Source organism: Chelon labrosus (assembly GCF_963514085.1).
Source record: "Chelon labrosus genome assembly, chromosome: 11".
In the NCBI taxonomy this organism is placed as follows: Eukaryota; Metazoa; Chordata; class Actinopteri; order Mugiliformes; family Mugilidae; genus Chelon; species Chelon labrosus.
In genome coordinates, this window is record NC_140344.1 from 10,802,644 (window position 1) to 10,821,362 (window position 18,719).

Consider the following 18,719-nt stretch of genomic DNA (forward strand, 5'->3'; position numbering starts at 1 on the left):
TTCCTATATAGATTCAAACTCTCAATAGATTGAGTTTTATTTAGATTTTGATATGTAACTAAGAACTTATTCATTGGGATCCTGTCAACAAATCACAGCAATGAGTCCTATACGAGGCAAAATGCAAGGTCTTGGTCAAAACACCAGAAACTACACCATAGCTTGGTGTGTCAGTTAATATTATTGAATATAAAGAAGCGGTTAGATAAGGAGAACTTCCATGGATCGTTCCCTGGAGGTTCTCTAAAGGTTTTAGAAGCAGCTTTGGGGACACAAGATCACGCATGGTTCAGTCTCCAGCGTGACCTTGGCAGAGTGTGTTCACTGGGATGGGTTAAATGCAGCATGTGTATGTGTGCACATACAGAATACAATTAAAGCCGATTAAATTGTTGTGAACTTTAATTCATTTTCTCACTTCATAAAACAAAGTAAAATAGAAATAAGTCACTAAAACTGCCCACCCAGCTAATTTGCCTGTAATGTCTCATCAAATATTTGTCCCGAGTATTTATTGTAGTAATGATTTCTAAACATTACTTCCCTGTTCGTCATTGAACTGGACTACGGGCAGTTTACAAAGCGCCTTTCATCAATGTTGTCACGTTTGTAGCTGTTGTGATTACACTGAAGGTGATTGGGTGAAGCCGCGTCACGTGACCATCCATCGACAGGAGTTTCCACGACAGCTGAGTAGCAGCTAAATGCGTTTTTTCACCTGTAACATATCTCCTTTTCAACTCCTGCGCGACCAAGTTTTGTAAAAAAATGGGAGACAAGAAGAGTCCCACAAGGTAAACCTCTCGCCGGTGTGTTTTGAATGAAGACTTTGACGGGGCCGTTCGTGCACAGAGAGCTCGGTCAATGGATGAGGCTGTTTTACTCAAGTGTTCATGGCGGCTGGCTGCCGCTTTAATACGGGGCACACCGCCTCTGTCAACTGAAGGCTCCCCGTGCTTCTGTGGCCGACTTCTGAGCTGAAAAAAACACTTCCCCGAGTGTTTCCGTCTTTTTCAAACAGGTAGTTTCCGGAAACATCATTTTAAAACTGTGCCTCTGTTTTTGTTTTTGTCTGAAGGCCAAAGCGGCAATCCAAGCCCTTCTCCGACGATGGCTACTGGGACTGTAGCGTGTGCACGTTCAGGAACAGCGCTGAGGCGTTCAAGTGCATGATGTGTGATGTCAGAAAAGGGACGTCCACTCGGTAAGAACGACTCAAGCTGTTTAATGTATTGACCGTCCGAGCACTGCAGGAGTATTTGAATTACCCCACGGATGTGTGTAACACGCAAGTCGCCGCCTTTTGAATTACGTGCGTGACTGTGCTGTAAATTGTGTCATTAAAAGGACGCACGCAGGTTTACCAGACAGTGTAGCCTCTATTACAACATCCCAGTAGTAAACCTTATCTTCACTCGAATTGCAGTGTCTAAACCATATCTGTCACGGAGTTTATGCCACAAACTCCCAGAAACATACTGAGGACATGACTTCTCTAGTAGATGCACTCACTTGCCACTTCATTAGGTACACTAGTGAAAACTAATGCATTCTAATATGACAGTCCTACACTAAATCTTAGCTTCACGAAGGTTATAGTTTGAAATAACTGAGTGAGCTGTTGATTCAACTGTGTTTTCATTTTTGGAGGCTGTGCTTTCTAGCACTATTGTATTGTGTTCTACTGACACGTGTTTCTATTATTTTGGCAACCTCATTTCAGTCAGTGGGGTAAGTAACAGTAACAGCACCTCAAACTACATCCTCCAAAATGATCACACAGTTGGATTATCTACTTCTTTCGTTGTTTCAACATAAACTGAACATTAATGACAGTCATGATTCGAAAACTTGGCGCATGTGATATTATGTGATATATTAGAGCGCATTCCTTTTTCGCTGGGGTTCCTAATGTTTTGGCAACTGAGTGTATGGATCATGTCCTCAGTGTCGGGAGATTTTGCGTATCTTTTTCTTTCTTTCTTTTGGGCCGCAAAAAATGTCCCCAAGCATTTAAACTCAAATGCTTCACGTGCATACACCGAATGTACTCCATAACTAATCGTGACCCCATCCACATGTTTAAAAAGAAAATGATTGGATACACCATTAATGGTAGCATAGTAAAAGTAGGTATTAATGCAAGGTATTTTAGGTAATGAGGGTTTTTTCCCCATACCAATGCTTCTGTTATTTAGTCTAGCCCTCTGACTAAAATGGGGTTATCAAAATAGTAGAAACGATGTTCAACCTCGTCACTTAACATGCTTCTTTCTTCTCTCAAGTAGCGCTGATAGTTGTGCATCCTGTGTTGTTAGTGGTAGCTCGGCTCAGAGGAAAACACAATCTGGTATTTGTAAGAGCAACTTAAGCAGTAATGCCATTTGGAAATGCTAGAAGGGGAAGCTGAAGAGCCTCACATTTCTTTATCACAGATCCTCTGTAAAGCTAATCGCTTGCATACTACAGGAAAGAGGGAGATCAGTCTAAGTTCACAGGAGCTCTTCTTACATTCAAGCAGAATGGAGAGCAAATGTTGACACGTTGGGTTCACGTCAGGTTCATAATGGCCATGAAAAGATGCCTTTTTAACATGTTTCAGTTCACACAGATGGGGACAAAATACACAGTCCTAATTCTGTGCAAGTCCAAGAGGTGTGATCACACCAAGTTCTCTTGATGTGGGTATCTTTTTAAGATTGCGTTGAAAACTTGTTCACCGCCCTCCCCAATTTACCTTCTTGTCTCGGCTTTTGGAAATTCAGCTAGAAATGTGTGTGTTTAAATAACCATTGTAAGGCCTCTGCTTCCTGGCCACACTGACTACCTACACAGTTAAGCTCAGTGGAAACCACATGCTCAACCCACTTAGAGGTTCAGTGATATAAATGTTGCTATGAGGCTGATAACTGTTTTTTTTTTTTTTTTGTCCTTTTCAGAAAACCACGGCCTGTTTCTCAGCTGGTTGCACAGCAAGTTAATCAGCAGTTTGCACCTCCAACACATCCAAAAAAGGAGAAGAAAGAAAAGTCAGACAAAGACAAAAGTGATAAAGAACCCTCACTGAAAAAGAAAGGCCATAAAAAGATGAGGTAAGAATTAGTGTTTTCTAAAGAAATAGCTGGCTAGATCATCAGCGGCCTTTCATTGCTGCCACTCTGAAATATTTAGCAGCTTTCAGATTTCCTCTTCCTGTTTGTCTCTCTCTGCCAGGCCCAGGTTAAAAAATATAGACAGGAGCAGCGCGCAGCATCTGGAGGTCACAGTTGGAGACTTGACTGTAATAATCACAGACTTTAAGGAGAAAGCCAAACCCACGTCCACGTCCACAAGCGCCGCCTCAGCAGACCAACACAGTCAAAGCGGCTCCAGCTCTGATAACACTGAACGAGGGGTCTCCAGGTGCTCCTCGCCGCGCGGGGAAGGCTCCTCAGTTAACGGAGAGACTCACTAACCTTCGCACGCCCGGTCGGCACAGCCCATTCTTCTGCACTCTCAACAGCCTCAACCTGAGATTAAACTTCAAACTGCACGTTTATTTTTTAAAGTAATACTATAAATGCCAATATGATAGCATTCACTTCTGCTTGGGGTTTTATATTTTGACTGCCTTCCGGTGACGGTGAATAACTTAATGAGGATGTACGTTGTGCACCTGTCTGCAGCAAACTCTATCACGATGAACTTGAAAAAAGGAACAGTAGCATTAAATCCTGGCAGCCAGTGGAACTGAACCACATGTTGTGGTAACTTGTGTTTTAACACCTCAGTGCTACATCAGAATCACATTCAGTCGACGGTTGCCGCACAGAATAAATGAAGCATTATGAGACAAATGTGAAGAAGTCATCTCAGAATTGTAGAATAACCTTGAATGATAATTTGCACTTAATGGCATTCTGTGTTCATGATAACATTTTTTTTTAGCATTATTTCCATTTTGTCATTATCAGTAAATCATAACACTGTTGGTTACTGGCCTTATCCAGCTCTCATTTTATGCCATTGAACGCAATCATTGTCCTACTGTCTAACATTTGAGTACAAATAATGAACAGTTATTCTAAGTACGCTTCTCCTTCACTTGGTAGAGTTGAGCATGATTTAATCTATAGAATGGTTTATATTGTAAGATAATGTTGAATAAAATAAGCTGTAGATACTTGCATATGTTTTTATTTATTATCATTTATTTATTTCTGTCATTCAGTTTAAACTGTATATATTAATATAGCATCAGAAACAATATAAACTGTCTCAGGATGCTTCACTCTGCCAGAGTGTGACAACGGTGGCAATGAGAAGCTCACTTTCATCAGGACGAAATCTGGCGCAGAACTCAGCTGATACGTGGGAACTCTGCCTAGGACCAGCTGGGTAGAGAGACAAGCAGATGAAACAGAACAAAGGAAGAGACACAAGTTAAAGCAAGCAGAAACAACAACCAGGCATAACATAACAGTTGTGACTCATCAGAGAATGGACATGGGCCTTCTGAGGGTGTCCTCTGGTGTCTGGAAACAGAATATTGTTAGTTGGGGCCTTTGGGTCCTATGGGTTGAGGGGAGAGGCCTCTGTAGACCAGGATTGTTCCAGTGCATGCCACAGATACTCGATCAGTTTGGATCTAGTGAATTTGGAGGCCAGGTCAACACCTTTTGCTGTTTTTCATTTTTTATTTGCTCCTAAACTGTTTTTGTGTGTGTGTCTGTGTCAGGCTGCATCCTGCTGGGGATGGCTGCTGCCATCAAGGAGTGTCATTGCTATGGGGTGGGGGTGCCTGGTCTGGTCTAGGTGGGTGGTACATGTCTAAGTAACATTCACATGAATGCCAGGTCCAAAAGTTTCCCAGCAACACTGAATTGTCACAAGATGGTCAGTGTTATTAACTTCTCCTGTCAGTGGTTTTTATGTTGTGGCTGATCGGTGTAAATGCAGCTTAATACTAATATAGGTGCTGTTTGATACATGCAAGTCTAACAGTGAACAATATGTAGATGGCCAGCAATCAAGCCCTATCTATAGAACATCATAGTGTGTATACATTGTGCCTGTAATGTTACTGTCGGGAAATACACATGAGTAAAGAGGGAGCAGACAATTACAGCAGTACAGTATCTATTACTTGTACCCGATAGGAAAATAGAAACATGGAATTAAAATTCATCATAAGCCGAGTGGAAACTCTTTCATAGTGCAAATGTCACCTGTACCCACTCGCTCACACAAGCCTGAACATATCCACAAACCAAACACTGAGAGCAACTTGGGATTCTCTCTGGTTAGTGGATAATAACCTGTTCTACCCACTGAGCCATAGCCACCAACAAAAGAGTCAGCTGTATTCTTGGTGACTGAGAAAGTATAAGACAACAAAATAAGATTCAATGCAAACTGCAACATTTTGCAGTTTAGTAGGACAGACAATAAAAGCAAAAGTACAGCTTTCAGATGCATGTTTTCCATCTGCTACTTTACACTTTTATCTCAATATGCATTCTTTAATAAATGGTTTGTGAGTTCTTGCCACCTCTTAGATTCTCCCTTGAATTTGGGTTAACATCATGATGGATGACTTTTCGTGATCCCACCACAATGTTTACCAATATGCCTTAATTGCCAACGATATATCTTCATATGCTCGTAGTTTACAAGTCAACTTTCAGCTGCCTGCCATGCGCACACCCTGGCACAGGCAGATGGCTGATCAGACGGAACACGTGTAATAGAAGGTGGGTGGGGCGGAGGACTGTAAACACCAACTGTGCTCTCCGGCTTACCTAATGACTTGATTTATGAGATGGATTAGGTAGATGGCAGTACATCAGATGGCGATGAGCTAAGACCAACAACAAAATGCTTCTTTAGCGCATAAAACCCTGAAGCGCAAAATGCGATGCTATCTTCAGGCGTTCCTTCTGTGCATGGTCTTAACCTTCTTCTCTCTGCTGTACGTGTTCAGCCAGCTAGCCTCCACCTTGGAGGACAGAGACGAGTGGGGTGCGAAAGAGCACGGCGTGCCCGACAAGAGCGGTCATGACGTCGGGCAGCTTCTCAGGAAAAGGCCGGGGCTGTCCGGCCTTCGAGACCATGGAGGGGGACTTGACAGGTAGCTATGCTATCTCATTTTAAATCACAGCGGAGCATATTAGTAGTAGTTAGCTTCAACTGTTAGCTAACCTTCCGTTAGCATACGCGCTGCTTGCTATAGCAACACAAGGCGATAACTAGTTTACGTTAACTACCAGACTGATAGTAATTTAACCATAGCTGGATAAATAAAAACGGTAAACGTTTTAATTGTTTTCTTCGTACCCACAACCGTAGCTGTGTTCAAAATGACTCACTTAAAACTATTAGCCACCACCTGTTAGCTAGCTAAGTAACTGTTGAGCTTAATGTCACTGCTAATTCACTCTGTGCCTCATTAACGTTAGCTTTGGTCGGATTTAAAGGGCCAACCCCTGCTATAACAACTCTAGGAGGCACCTCAGAAAAGGATCTAATCTCTGAAGCTCTCATGTCCAAGATACACATTTAAAATAACGTTGAGGATCCAAAAGATCATGTTTTTATTCTGTCAGGTGTAAGTCAGTTTCTTACTGGAATCCGTATTGGAGACTGCCTGCTGATGTGTGTGGAGTGAACTGCTTGTTGGGATCATCTCTTAGGTATGAATGATTTTGTGAACCTCTATCAACAATGCTAGGCTGCTGCTTGTGACTACTGTGAAAAGCTGATTTAACCAGCACTGTAATCCAAATCTACATTCATTATTCATTAAACAAAGCAGTGTCTTATCAGTTGAGTCCTTGGTATCATTTGCAATCCTGCAAATTTATTTATTATACGCTGATTAGCCATAACATTATGACTGGTCAAGTGAATAACACTGATTATCTTGTTATCATGGCACCTGTCAGTGGGTGAAACAGACAAATGACTCAGCGTAATTTCGCTGTACTTGTTATAGTGACGATAAAGTTCATTCATTCATTCAGAAGGATTTGAGGGACACTGGCGAGGGACAAATCATGATGATTAGGACCAGGTCAGAGCATTCCCAAAACTAAAGCTTTTGTGGGGTGATCCTGGGGTGTTCTTTGTCAAGTGTGACCAGTTGCATTCAGAGTAGTTCACAAGAAGCACTTGGAGGCAGCACAAAGCACCATTGAATCTAATAACTACTCCAACTCTACAGGGCTGAGTAGCAGTCAGCTGAGACTGCTGATATTTCTATTCCTTTATTGTTTCCCACACTTGTCTGTGTATCCATGCAGCTGTAAATATAAAAGCCAGGGCTGATTACTGATTCATTTAACTCTGTCTCGGCTCTCAGTGCAAGGTCAGGCTCTCCAATCAAGGGACACAGCAATGAGAGGAGTCACCTGGCTGTGGTGGCCTGTGGCCCAAGGCTAGAGGAAACTCTCACCATGTTGAAGTCTGCCGTTCTCTTCAGCAAAAAGCCTCTGCACTTTTACATCTTTGCTGAGGACGAACTACATGACAGCTTCAGAAACGCCGTAAGTGTAGTTCCCGACGACACCAGAATTTTTATGTACTCGTCTATTCGTCTGCTGTTGTGCGCTGCCCCATTATGACTAAATAAGAGTGAATGTTTTCTCATATCATTGACAACTGGGAAATTCAGAATCACGTTAAAAAGGCATTACAGCAACCGCTGCACAAATTGAACGAAACAATTCAAGACATATTTAAGGAATAGTTTGCTTTTCTGCATGCTTGTAGAATACCCATTAGAGCTTCCCATGGTCTTTAAAGGAAAGCCTCATTTCCCACAGTCCTTGTTACTTTTTAGCCTGAAGTAAAAGATGCATCATTTGGGAAGGACAGCAACAGAAGTAAAAATTGTACCGATATGGGTGAGATACAGCTTTATTTATGCTCCTCTTTCCTTGAAGCTGGAATCGTGGCCCAAGATGATTCAGACCAAGTTCAACTTCACCATCTACCCCATCACGTTTCCTAAGGAGAATGCAAAAGAGTGGAAGAAGCTCTTCAAACCTTGTGCCTCGCAGAGGCTCTTTTTGCCAGTAGGTCTAAATTCATCCTTTATTCATATCACTTACACTTTTTCAAAATGTGCTCACAAGTTTTTTTCTGTTTATTTTCCAGCTCATCCTAAAGGAGGTGGACTCTTTGCTCTACGTAGACACAGATATTCTTTTTCTGCAGCCAGTGGAGGACATCTGGGCCCTGCTTTCACAGTTCAATTCGAGCCACTTAGCTGCCATGGCTCCAGAGCACGAGGAGCCACGTATCGGCTGGTACAACCGCTTTGCCCGTCACCCGTACTACGGCAAGACGGGCATTAATTCAGGGGTCATGCTCATGAACATGACCCGCCTCAGGGAGAAATTTTTCAAGGTAATTTTGTTGTACGTTAACCACTGTCGGCTGGTTCTATCTCTGTAGTTTCTATTTCATTTTGTAATGATACGTGCAAAGTTGTCAGAAATAACAGCAATGTAATATACCTGTTATGGTATGGTCCATTAGTGGAAGTCTACAAAAGGAGAATAATGAATTTTATTATTCCAACGTTTTTAGAATATTTCAAAGTCCCACACATTATATTAGGTTAATGACTCAAACATGTGAAAGGTTTAATATTATGACATAGTAGAATTGAAAATGTTGAGGGGAGCCTGGGGAGTAGCTGCACTGCACCGCCAGGACTCACCAGTTGAGGTCACTCTTGTAATGTCTTGGTAAATCTTCCAAGTGAGCAGACGGATGGATAGACGAACCATTTCCTTTGATTTGACGTGAAGTGTTGACCAAAGGATTCAGAGCACAATTGCACGTTTGTGCTTTTTTTTGATGCAAAGTGACAGGAATGCTCTCTGATTGCTGTGTTTTGTCCTTGCAGAATGACATGACGACAGTTGCCCTGAAGTGGGAGGAAATTCTGATGCCACTACTTCAGAAATATAAACTTAACATCACCTGGGGAGACCAGGACCTTCTCAATATCATATTCTACCATAATCCAGGTTTGTGTGAGCACATACGCACCATTGTTACGGCAGATTATGACACAAGTGATGCTTCGCTGAAGATGTTTGTGGTGTTGGGTGTTCATTAAAAATGTGTTTTAGGGAATGTAAAGTGAATAAATCATTTTTTTTTAATATCCTGTGTTACAGAAAGTCTATATGTGTTCCCGTGCCAGTGGAACTACCGTCCAGACCACTGTATCTATGGAAGCAACTGTCAACAGGCTGAACAAGAAGGTGTCTTCATTCTCCATGGTAACAGAGGAGTTTATCATGATGACAAGCAGCCAGCATTTCGTGCCGTCTATGAAGCCATCCAAAAGGTAGAGACAGCCTCACGGAAATCTGTTGTTTTAACCATAATCCACAGTGAAAATAAAAACACTCAGATCTTTGTGTCTGTTGCCAGTCGCTATGCATCTCTAAATGTTCTTGAAACACGTTTATTTTCCTAAAAGCTTTTGGTAAGATACTGCACACACAGCAGACTGGAAAACTTAATGCGAGAAGAAGTAATGTTTGAGAGTCTTTGTTTATTCTAGTGATCATCGTATTGACTTTGTTTCTGGTGCCTCTGCTTCTTTAGGGGGCAGTTTGCGTAGGGAGACCAGACTGTTTGGAGGAACATTTGTCAGTCATTGCATTATCAATACGCACTCCAGGCCGTTGCTTTTCTCTTATGGATGCTTCCGTCCACCAGTGCTCTGATCAATAGCCTGTTAAACATTTCCGTCATCCTGTCTCAGGTCTCCCCAACCTGGCAAATAGGCCCCACCCGGCGTCACCCAGTGGAATGCTCCGTATTGTGTCAGCTGTAAGACTATACTAAATGACCATTTGAGGTTTTCGTTCAAACACTTCTCTGGACATTCAAGAGCGGGTCGTAAACATCCGGATTTCATTGTTACAAACATAATTTCAAACCATGAGCAATCAGTTAAACGCAAATTTTTGTCGTTACATATTGTTGCTTTCCAATACAAACAAACAAACAGTTAAAACATACTTCTCATTTAAACGATAAAGCTGTTTCTGTTTGTCCCTTGAAAAGGCCAAAACCAATAAGGTGTTAGTTCGTCTCTCGGTACGTTCCAATTTCTCCAGCCTCTCTATGGCACTCAACCCCAGTCCTGTTCCTTCACACTGAATCTATAAGTCTTTGAAAACACATCATTAATACATGCTTTCAACTTTTAAAGTAAATTATTTCCTTAAACACCTGAACATCATCTGCTTGTACTGATATGGCACAAATAAACTTGGCTGCGTGGTGTCGTCAGACGGCCGCGGCGCACTTTACGTTGTGCATGACTGTAATAAACACACAAGAAGAATATAACAAAATAAAACAAAGAGTAAGAACCATTCATCATGAATATTAAGAGGTACAGGATTTAATCTAATTGGGGAAACGTGAAATAATTCTTTCACGCCAGCTAGCACTGATCATATTTTATGCTGTCTGGAGACGAAGACAAATAAATGTAATGATTCAAGGGCCAAGTTCTTTACATACAGGAGAGACTCTTCTTCTGTGGAGGCGGAAACAGCTGATCAGTCGTACAAGTTAAATGTTCCCTGCGTTTAAAAAAAATCCACTCCATTGCACAATTTAGTTATTTTTTTTTTATTTTGCCATTGCCATTACCCAAACGTTCTTATGCCATACTTCTAAATGCGCATCAAAATATGTCTTCTAAACACACTCAGTGTAGTTTTTGTTGAATGAGTCCAAAATGCATTTTAAAACGACTTTAAAACGAGTCAAGCAAGTGTCTGATGGGTTGTACCCACAGATGTTTCCTATTTAACCTCATCTTCCCACCAGTCCCTTACTACTGAAGAAGCTGCTCGGATGAGTGGCGAATTGTCTTCCCAGAAAACTCTTAAAAAAAAAAAAAAAGATGACTGAGAACCTTCACAGATTTGTTAAATAAATATTTTTAGCTGCTGGCGAAGCTATGATGGAAAAGTCTATTAATTCCACAATGAACTACAGTACCCATGTTTATTGTAGACACACATCATTGTATCAGGGTCTCATATCAAGTTTTAATTACAGGGAAAACACATGTTAATAGAATCGGTTCATTGCTGGTTTTGTGTTTTCTCTTAGCTCTCTTTGTAGTTTGTTTGGAACGTCTGATGATCTCTGGACTAGTCTTGACATTTGGTGTAAAAATTTAGACATTGTCAGAATGGCGGCATCCACCCCATAGAGCACTGCCGGGACACTGCTGGCACATCCAAATGAAGACAGAACTTGGCTTAAAAACGTACGGCATCTGTCAGATTTGCTTTTGAATGCCTTTCAGCTTTTTGAGCTTAAAAGTCCACTACACTTCCATCATCAGTGAGAAGGCAAATCATCCTGAGAGCTCTCTCGCTGTTTCGCTGGCGGCTCGCCTTCGATCTGCTCTCGTTGATTTCAGCACACCAGTCAACATGCAGGCAGCAATCGGGGGAGCAGGGGAAGCTTCATTAGCTGGTCTCCATCCATTACCGCCACAGGGCCTAGCCTGGCCGCTATCAGTGCGGGCAATGTTCTCAGCCATTAAGTAAACGAGCAGGCTTCATTATGGGGCACTCGGCCCTCATACCTCCATCAGTCTCTCCGACAGCACAAACACACACACAGAGACCACATACCACCCTCACCTGAGTTTTAGGAGGAAGAGGAGAGCTGTGGATTGTCATTAGTAAGCATAAAGCATGCTCGTAAATGTAAGATACAGGGCTTTGTTGTACAATTAGGTTTTTATACTTTGGTCTATGTTTGTACCGTCTCTTCCTGTTGCTCCAGCTCTGTGGGTCTTTGTTCCAACTCAGTCCTTTGTGGGCAGCATCCTGAAGGCAATTCTGGAAGAAACTCTCATTTCCGTCCAACCAAGAGCTCCTTAGTCAGCCCGGCTCCCAAGACGGGCTCTCTCAGCCAGCAGAGGCGCTTGCAATAAAGGGCAGTACCATTACCCAGCCAAGCCCACAGAAGAGTTGTAAAATTTTTAGTGCTGATGTTAGTTTGAGGCATCATGATGGCTGTGTGGACAACGCACCAGCCACATCCACATAAAAATCGATAGGAGGCTGTTAATGGTACTTTATGGCCTGCTGCAGTATATGAAAGATAATAAAGAAAGTGTGCTTTGAGTAACCTAATGCGTTGCCAAACTGGAGCTGAATAAGATGCTGTAAAATAGCGATTTCTTTTATTTACTAGAGCAATAAGACACTGGTGTATACCGATATAAAATAAAAAGGCCCACATCTTTATTTGCACACTGTACATGACAAGAAGCTTTGCTGTTAGTATTAACTGACTCAAGTGCTGGAAGTCTTTGCTGTGACACAGAAGGATACTGTAAAGCATCTTGAGACAATTTTATTGTTATTGATGCTGTATAAATAACACTAATTTGAACTGAATTGAATACCATAATAACAATATTGTAACGCCTTCCCAAGACCATTCGTGTGCCGTTGTGGTGATTAGATGTTCAGCATCCAAAGCCCTCTCAATCAACAGATAAAACTCAAACGCAGAATGTTATTGCCTTGAACTGACAAACGTGACAAACGGGGCGCTTGCTTCATGCGATTTGACTGCGTTGTTATTGCCCTGTTTTAACTGTCACAGGAGGTCAAACACTTCTGCAATATTTTTTTTTATTACAAGTGTTGGAATTACAGCGGATGCAGCCGCCGGAGACGCAACAATGTCATAAAAACCCGATCTGCATTATTAGATCTGTGAAATCTAACACTCGCACATGTTTCCCTTTTCTTTCCAGTACCCATTTGGCGAAAACATGGAGGCGTCCCTGCTTCTGCCGCTGGAAGCGTCGCTGCAGACTACCACCCACACCTACTGCGGCAGAGCCAGCCACCTGTTCACCAAGAGCTTAAGACAGAGCGCCGCGTCTGTCCGACGGGACGTCCCACAGAGAAGATGATGGCCTCGCCGTGCAAGTAACTTTCCATGAATAGTGCCTAATGTGTCTCTGATGGCAGAGGCTTGGATTGGAGTTGAGTGAGGCGGATGACCAATAGACTCAGGTCCACTCTGAACAATTATTCCTTTACAAACCTCATATTAAGACGGTAGAAACAATCTTTGGAGTAGATTTTAATTTTTAAAGTGAAGCCAATGATGTTGCATAGAATATCTGTCCAATGAACACACACATGCTTTCTCACTACGGTGCACTTTGTCCTGCAGAGATTTTGGACTTCATCGCCGACAGGTAGAACACTTTCTGTGTTCCAGACAATCGTGTTGTATTATTATTATTGTTTGTTTTATTGGGGCATTACCTATAATCACTTTGTACAAAGGTTTAAGGGTTATGTAAGAAAGGAAATGCAGACTTGTCCAGAGTATTTTATTAGAGTATTAATATAATTAATCGGGTTGTGTATTTGTGTTTTTCATTGCAGTATATCTCAGACATGGTTGTCAGTATTTTCAGGTACTTGTCAGCCACATAAGAATGTTGTTATTTTTACTGAACGAGACAAGTGCTCATTGAGAGTACCGTATAGAATCTGATCAGTATTTATTATTGTTTGATATCTGGGACGAGAAGCACTTTTGATGTCAACCGTTGCGTCTACCATTTCATATATTATAATATGGGATTTTTCAGTGCATTGTTTACTGTACGCTGTTGTTGCATATGAGTCATTTCATTAACTTAAGCAATAAAAGCACATTTTCCTAGCACATGTAAGAAAGGAGGTAGTTTCTTATCAAGCCAGCCAGCGTCATGACATTTACTCCAAGGTACTGTAGTTATAACAACATTTGCACATTCGATTTGAGAAACACACAAAATTATGCCTGTGATTTCACTGTTTCACTGTAATCCTGGGGTACATTTAAATGTATAGTAAATGTATGGTGAATCAATATTTTATATATAAAAAAAAAAAACGTTTTTAATGGTGCGTAAGTTTCCTTATTTTTATAATATATACAGTATGATTGCAACGAATTTCAAATTGAAAATGATAGCATTTTAAATGTTTCACAGCTCTGCAGTGTGTGTCATGGTTCGGAAGTTGCTAATGTGGCTTTAAAAGTAAATACGGCTCTTAAAGCATTAGAGAAAAATGAAGCAGTTACAGCAGTTATGTGTTTGTAATGAGGCAAATTAATTCTGGTGTAATGAAATTATTTTAATGCCCAACCTGAATTCCTAAAGACATAATGTGTAACACTCTGTCCTCACTCTCTCACATTTAATTTAGCATTCTTATTAAGTCTGCACCAAGCATCGTAGCCACTTTGCATAAAGTGTACTTGTTGCCCACTCACTCCACACAAAGAGCGAGTTTGAGCCATGTCCTAGAAGGCAGCGGCGAGCTGAAAATAAGAAATCAATGTGTGAATGTGAAGACTTCAGAAAGTGTTGTTAGATACCCAAAAAGGAGCTGATGTGTCTGGGTCACTAGCCTCTGGCTCTTCATTTCACAGGCAGATTGACAGACGTGCCTGGAATAGGCGATAGGTCTGTGTGATGAATTTAAAACGCTCTCTATGCTAAGAAGCTGCTAGATATATCCATTCATTTTCTTGTCAAGGAATTTCTAAGTGTGCAGTGAGTGGGGAAAATGTTTTTAGGAATGAATTATCTCTTCAAGTTTACATACACAAAGTTATCTCTAAAGCTCAGTTCCATGATGTGAAGCCAACGGAAACCCAGCACAGCAGGGATTTCAAAAGATATGCATATTAGGCAATCAATCGATGTGTTGTTGCAATGTAAGCTAATGAGAAATACCAGAGTGTAAGGAATTGTGTATTTATTAGAGAAAGCTTGTGTTCAGAATGGTGGAGCACTCCTACTCAGGCTTGATTGACATGCCACAGGCTACACGGCAGGCTTGTAAACTGTCCGTGGCTCATATTTTTAATGAAGGGCTTGACCCGGTCTCAACAGTACTTGCTTCCACTTCCAAAAGTGTCTTTAAGGGGTTAAGCAAGTGCACGTCGTGCACCAAAACTCACAAGAGGTCAATTTATTTCTTCCATGAAGTGATTATACACATGCAGAGAAATGATCAGTGCTGCTGAATACCTTCAGAGCGCAGCCGTTAGTAAGATGGATGTTTACAACTTCGAAATGCAAAGCATATTCGGTTTTTAGGGATGGGAAAGGCTAATGCTCCTGCAGCCTGGTTTCACTTCCCCTGAGTATAATGCTGATTGAGATCACATTCTCTTTCAGTCTAACAGGAACTGCCAATGGATTATTCATGTTATTGCTTGCACCACTTGGCGTCCGTGATGTTCAATAGCAATTCAAAGCCCAAGCATAAATTAAAACGGAGGCGAAGTGGCCGAACACAGAGCAAAAAGGTAGACGGTGTGAAGTCATCAACAACCTTTTTACCTGAGGAAACTCTGGAGCTAAAGTTTTTTTTCTTTTTCAAGACAACAGCGTGTTTTTTTCAAAGTGCTGAGTCAACTATTGTTGATGTAGGCTGTGATGTGTACTCACAAAAAGCAATATATACACCAATTTCCACTCACGCTCCACTGCAGTTTAGCAGAGTGTCCATTAAGGATCTGAGTGCAGACAATGCACATGCTGTGACACACTCCAGGAGCCATAATGACAAAGTGGAAACATGCTTTAGACTTTGAGAAAAGGCCATTCTGCAGTAATTACCACTCTTTCCAGTTTCCTTGTGTAAGACTCTGCAAGCTGTGCACACCTGGATTTCCGCAGTTCACCTGAGTCTTCCCGAGAGATTCTTTCAAGCTCCGTGATCATGCATGGGAATCGTCTGAACTGCCATCCTCAGGTTTCTCTACAGATTTCCTACCTGGCTTAAATCCGGGGTTTTGGCCCGGCTACTTAAGGACAGACTTATCCTGAAGCCATTCCAGCGGAGTCCTGAAAGGTAAACTGTTGTCCCCATCTCAGTTTGCTGCACTGAGCAGAAGCCTCTCCTGTCCCTGCAGCGGGGGAAAGTCCCCCATAACATGATGCGGCAACCACCATGTTTCACTGGAGGGGATAAGCAGGACATGGTGTTTGCCTGACGTTCAGTAGAGTTTGGAGTTAATTCAGATCAGAAAATCTTTGTTGTCATAACGTGTATGTGGTTTGCTGAGGTGGTTCTTTTCCTGGCGGCAGATTCTGAAGCTCTGTTAGCTCTATTTCTAAAGAAAGGCTGGACCTCAGTTTCCCAGACGGCACTTCTGGCTGAGGACAAGACACCACTTAGTCAACCTGACAGTCGGTCGTGTATCTTGTCAGCTCGATAAACTGAACAAAGTGACAAACCAGAGCGAGGATGATGGGAAAGAAGTTCATCACAGCTGAACAGAACGGGTAGAAAATGGGTTTCTGCCCCGTGCATCCATCTCCCTGCTCCCCACCTTTCCTGACGCAGAAGGATATCCTTTAACTAGTCAACATTTTGATCAATAATACATTCGCCTGCTCTGCTGAGACCGGTATAATTGTGCCGGTATGTCAGGGTTTAAAACAATTAATGCAATTTACAGTTTAGCATTAGCTATGCATGAATCACTCAGTATCATGCTGAGAAGTGAATTTTGCCACATAAGCAGAACAAGATGAAGAATATACCCATGCAAATACAATGAAAGTGCCAGTTCAGCTTACAGTCAGAAGGTATAGGTATCACTTTGTCATGGAAAGAAGTTAAGTTGAGCCAATTTATCACAGGATAACTGCATATGGATTGGATGCTGTCCAAGTCTTGCTTTACAAGTGCGCATAGGCTATCTGGAAACTCTGTTCTGGTTTATTTGGCGACAACCGATGTTACTGGTATTACAGCGAATGTGGTTTGATACTACAGCTCACAAAATCCTGGGATCGGCAAAACAGTCCAGTGCCCCTTTAATAAAGAAGTCAGTAAATAATCAGCCTTTTTCAGTCACTCTATGAGCGAACATGATCTGATTTCATGCTGCACATGAGTTTCTGAACAGCAGAGCACAGTGTCAGAAGTGGGTAACCTCGCAGAGAAGTTCTGCAGCTCTTCGTCTAATAGCTCACTGTAGCTGCTTTTACTTGTTTTCTTTGTTTTCATCGACAAAACACATTTATTGTCAGTACTTTATGATAAAATTCAGCTCCCGTTTTGCTTCTTAAATACTTTTTTATATCCATCTATCTAGCCATTGTCTTATGCCAATTTAGCATTGTGCATTTGTATCCAGATCCAGTATGTGATGATCTCATTCTATGATATACTGACTTAACAGATGTTTATTTAAATGAAAATCTTCGGGATTCCCACTTTAAACTTTTGCCAATGTTAGCTCACTAAAATTCTTGCATTCAAGTATAATGTTTGCCATCTTAGTATTAACATGTTAAGATTTTTCACGAAAGACCTTCCAACACTTTCATTGTAAAACCACAAATAAAAGTAAAAAGATATTGGCAGCGCTACAAGAAATGCGATTGCATCACTGAAGTCCACATATAGGCCTTCTGGCGGCACTGAACATCTAAAAATGTTTTCGGCAATCCATAGTTGTTGAGATATTTCAGTCTGGGAATGCAACGAGCCGACAAACAGCTGCCAGCAGACACCTGGCTAGCTGCCTGTTGGCTATTCCTGGACTTCAAACCTTGCAATTTGGCCACCTTTTTTAAAATGTATTTCTCCATGAACAGAAGGTTCGCTGGATTAATGACACACTGCCTCACGCTACACTGTGTGGATCAATGTTTCAACAAATAATCAATACCCGCTGCTACCCTGAGGGTGGCTTCTCCTCTCCTCTCCTCTCCTCTCTCAGCAGCCATAAACAACGAGTCAAAGAGCTTCCACGAAGACCCCGAGGACTCTCGCCTCCGCCGCCACCACATGCAAGACGCCGAGGCATGTTTTATAGATGCATAACATTCAAACACAAAAATAAGGATGTTATTACTCAATCTCACTCTAATATTGTGTTTTTATGGCCCAGTTGGAGCAAATGTCATTGAGATTGAGCATTCAAAATACACAAGTCCGTATTACTGCTCATAAAAGAGGGAATCAATCACTCCAGCTGACCTTTTTTCCCCTGATAAAATGTCTCATCAATGAGCTACATCCCGTTGCCTGAGGGCTGGAGGACTATTTGTTGAAATCAATGCCATGCCAAGTATTGTTAGCGAACAATATGCGCCAGGATTCAATACTCCACAATTTCTTGATTGCACTGTAGACACCGCCGACGAGCAGCAGCTTTAATGAACTGAGCGTTTGATTCATGGTAACGGATTGACCGCACGGTCTAATGCAGGCATCCACTCTCAAGCACCGGCGCGACAGCAGCATCACTGGCCATACATTATCTGTGACCGAATGCCAGGAATGTGTTTGGGTTATCTGTTTGCATAAAAATGAATGTGGGGCTGTGTCTGTTTGTATTGCACGCTGTTGACTCTTGGGAGGCATGCCAAAGACATGGGCTTTTGTTTACTGATGATCTCCTGGACCTTCTGTAGCCTATAAGCCTTTCGCTCACCACAACAACAGTGTCGTTTTGTTTTATGACCCTAACTGTGTTAATAGCTCAATAATTACAGCCTACTGTGCAAACTTTGCTCTGTAAACTTTTTGTTTAATAGCAGTTGTCTCTTCCCTTCATCTTTTCAGTCCCTCGAGTCCTCAATCTCATATACTGAGGTCATTTAATTGCCTTGCATGCTCATCCCTCCT

At 41.8% G+C, this 18,719-nt stretch overlaps 2 protein-coding genes across 2 annotated transcripts; both read left to right on the forward strand.

The window, feature by feature from the left end:
• The first annotated feature begins 542 nt into the window (after window positions 1-542).
• LOC311495586 (YY1-associated factor 2-like) lies at window positions 543-4,158 on the forward strand. The gene is made up of 4 exons (XM_084555094.1): window positions 543-794; window positions 1,079-1,204; window positions 2,940-3,092; window positions 3,214-4,158. The coding sequence occupies exons 1-4, from the start codon at window positions 769-771 to the stop codon at window positions 3,452-3,454; spliced, it is 546 nt and encodes a 181-aa protein (XP_084411220.1). The 5' UTR covers window positions 543-768; the 3' UTR covers window positions 3,455-4,158.
• A 1,462-nt stretch (window positions 4,159-5,620) lies between these two features.
• gxylt1a (glucoside xylosyltransferase 1a) lies at window positions 5,621-13,914 on the forward strand. The gene is made up of 8 exons (XM_084555257.1): window positions 5,621-6,109; window positions 6,585-6,671; window positions 7,340-7,523; window positions 7,923-8,054; window positions 8,137-8,388; window positions 8,894-9,017; window positions 9,171-9,343; window positions 12,809-13,914. Exons 1-8 carry the CDS (start codon window positions 5,892-5,894, stop codon window positions 12,968-12,970), a joined length of 1,332 nt encoding a protein of 443 aa, XP_084411383.1. The 5' UTR covers window positions 5,621-5,891; the 3' UTR covers window positions 12,971-13,914.
• The last annotated feature ends 4,805 nt before the right edge of the window (window positions 13,915-18,719 follow it).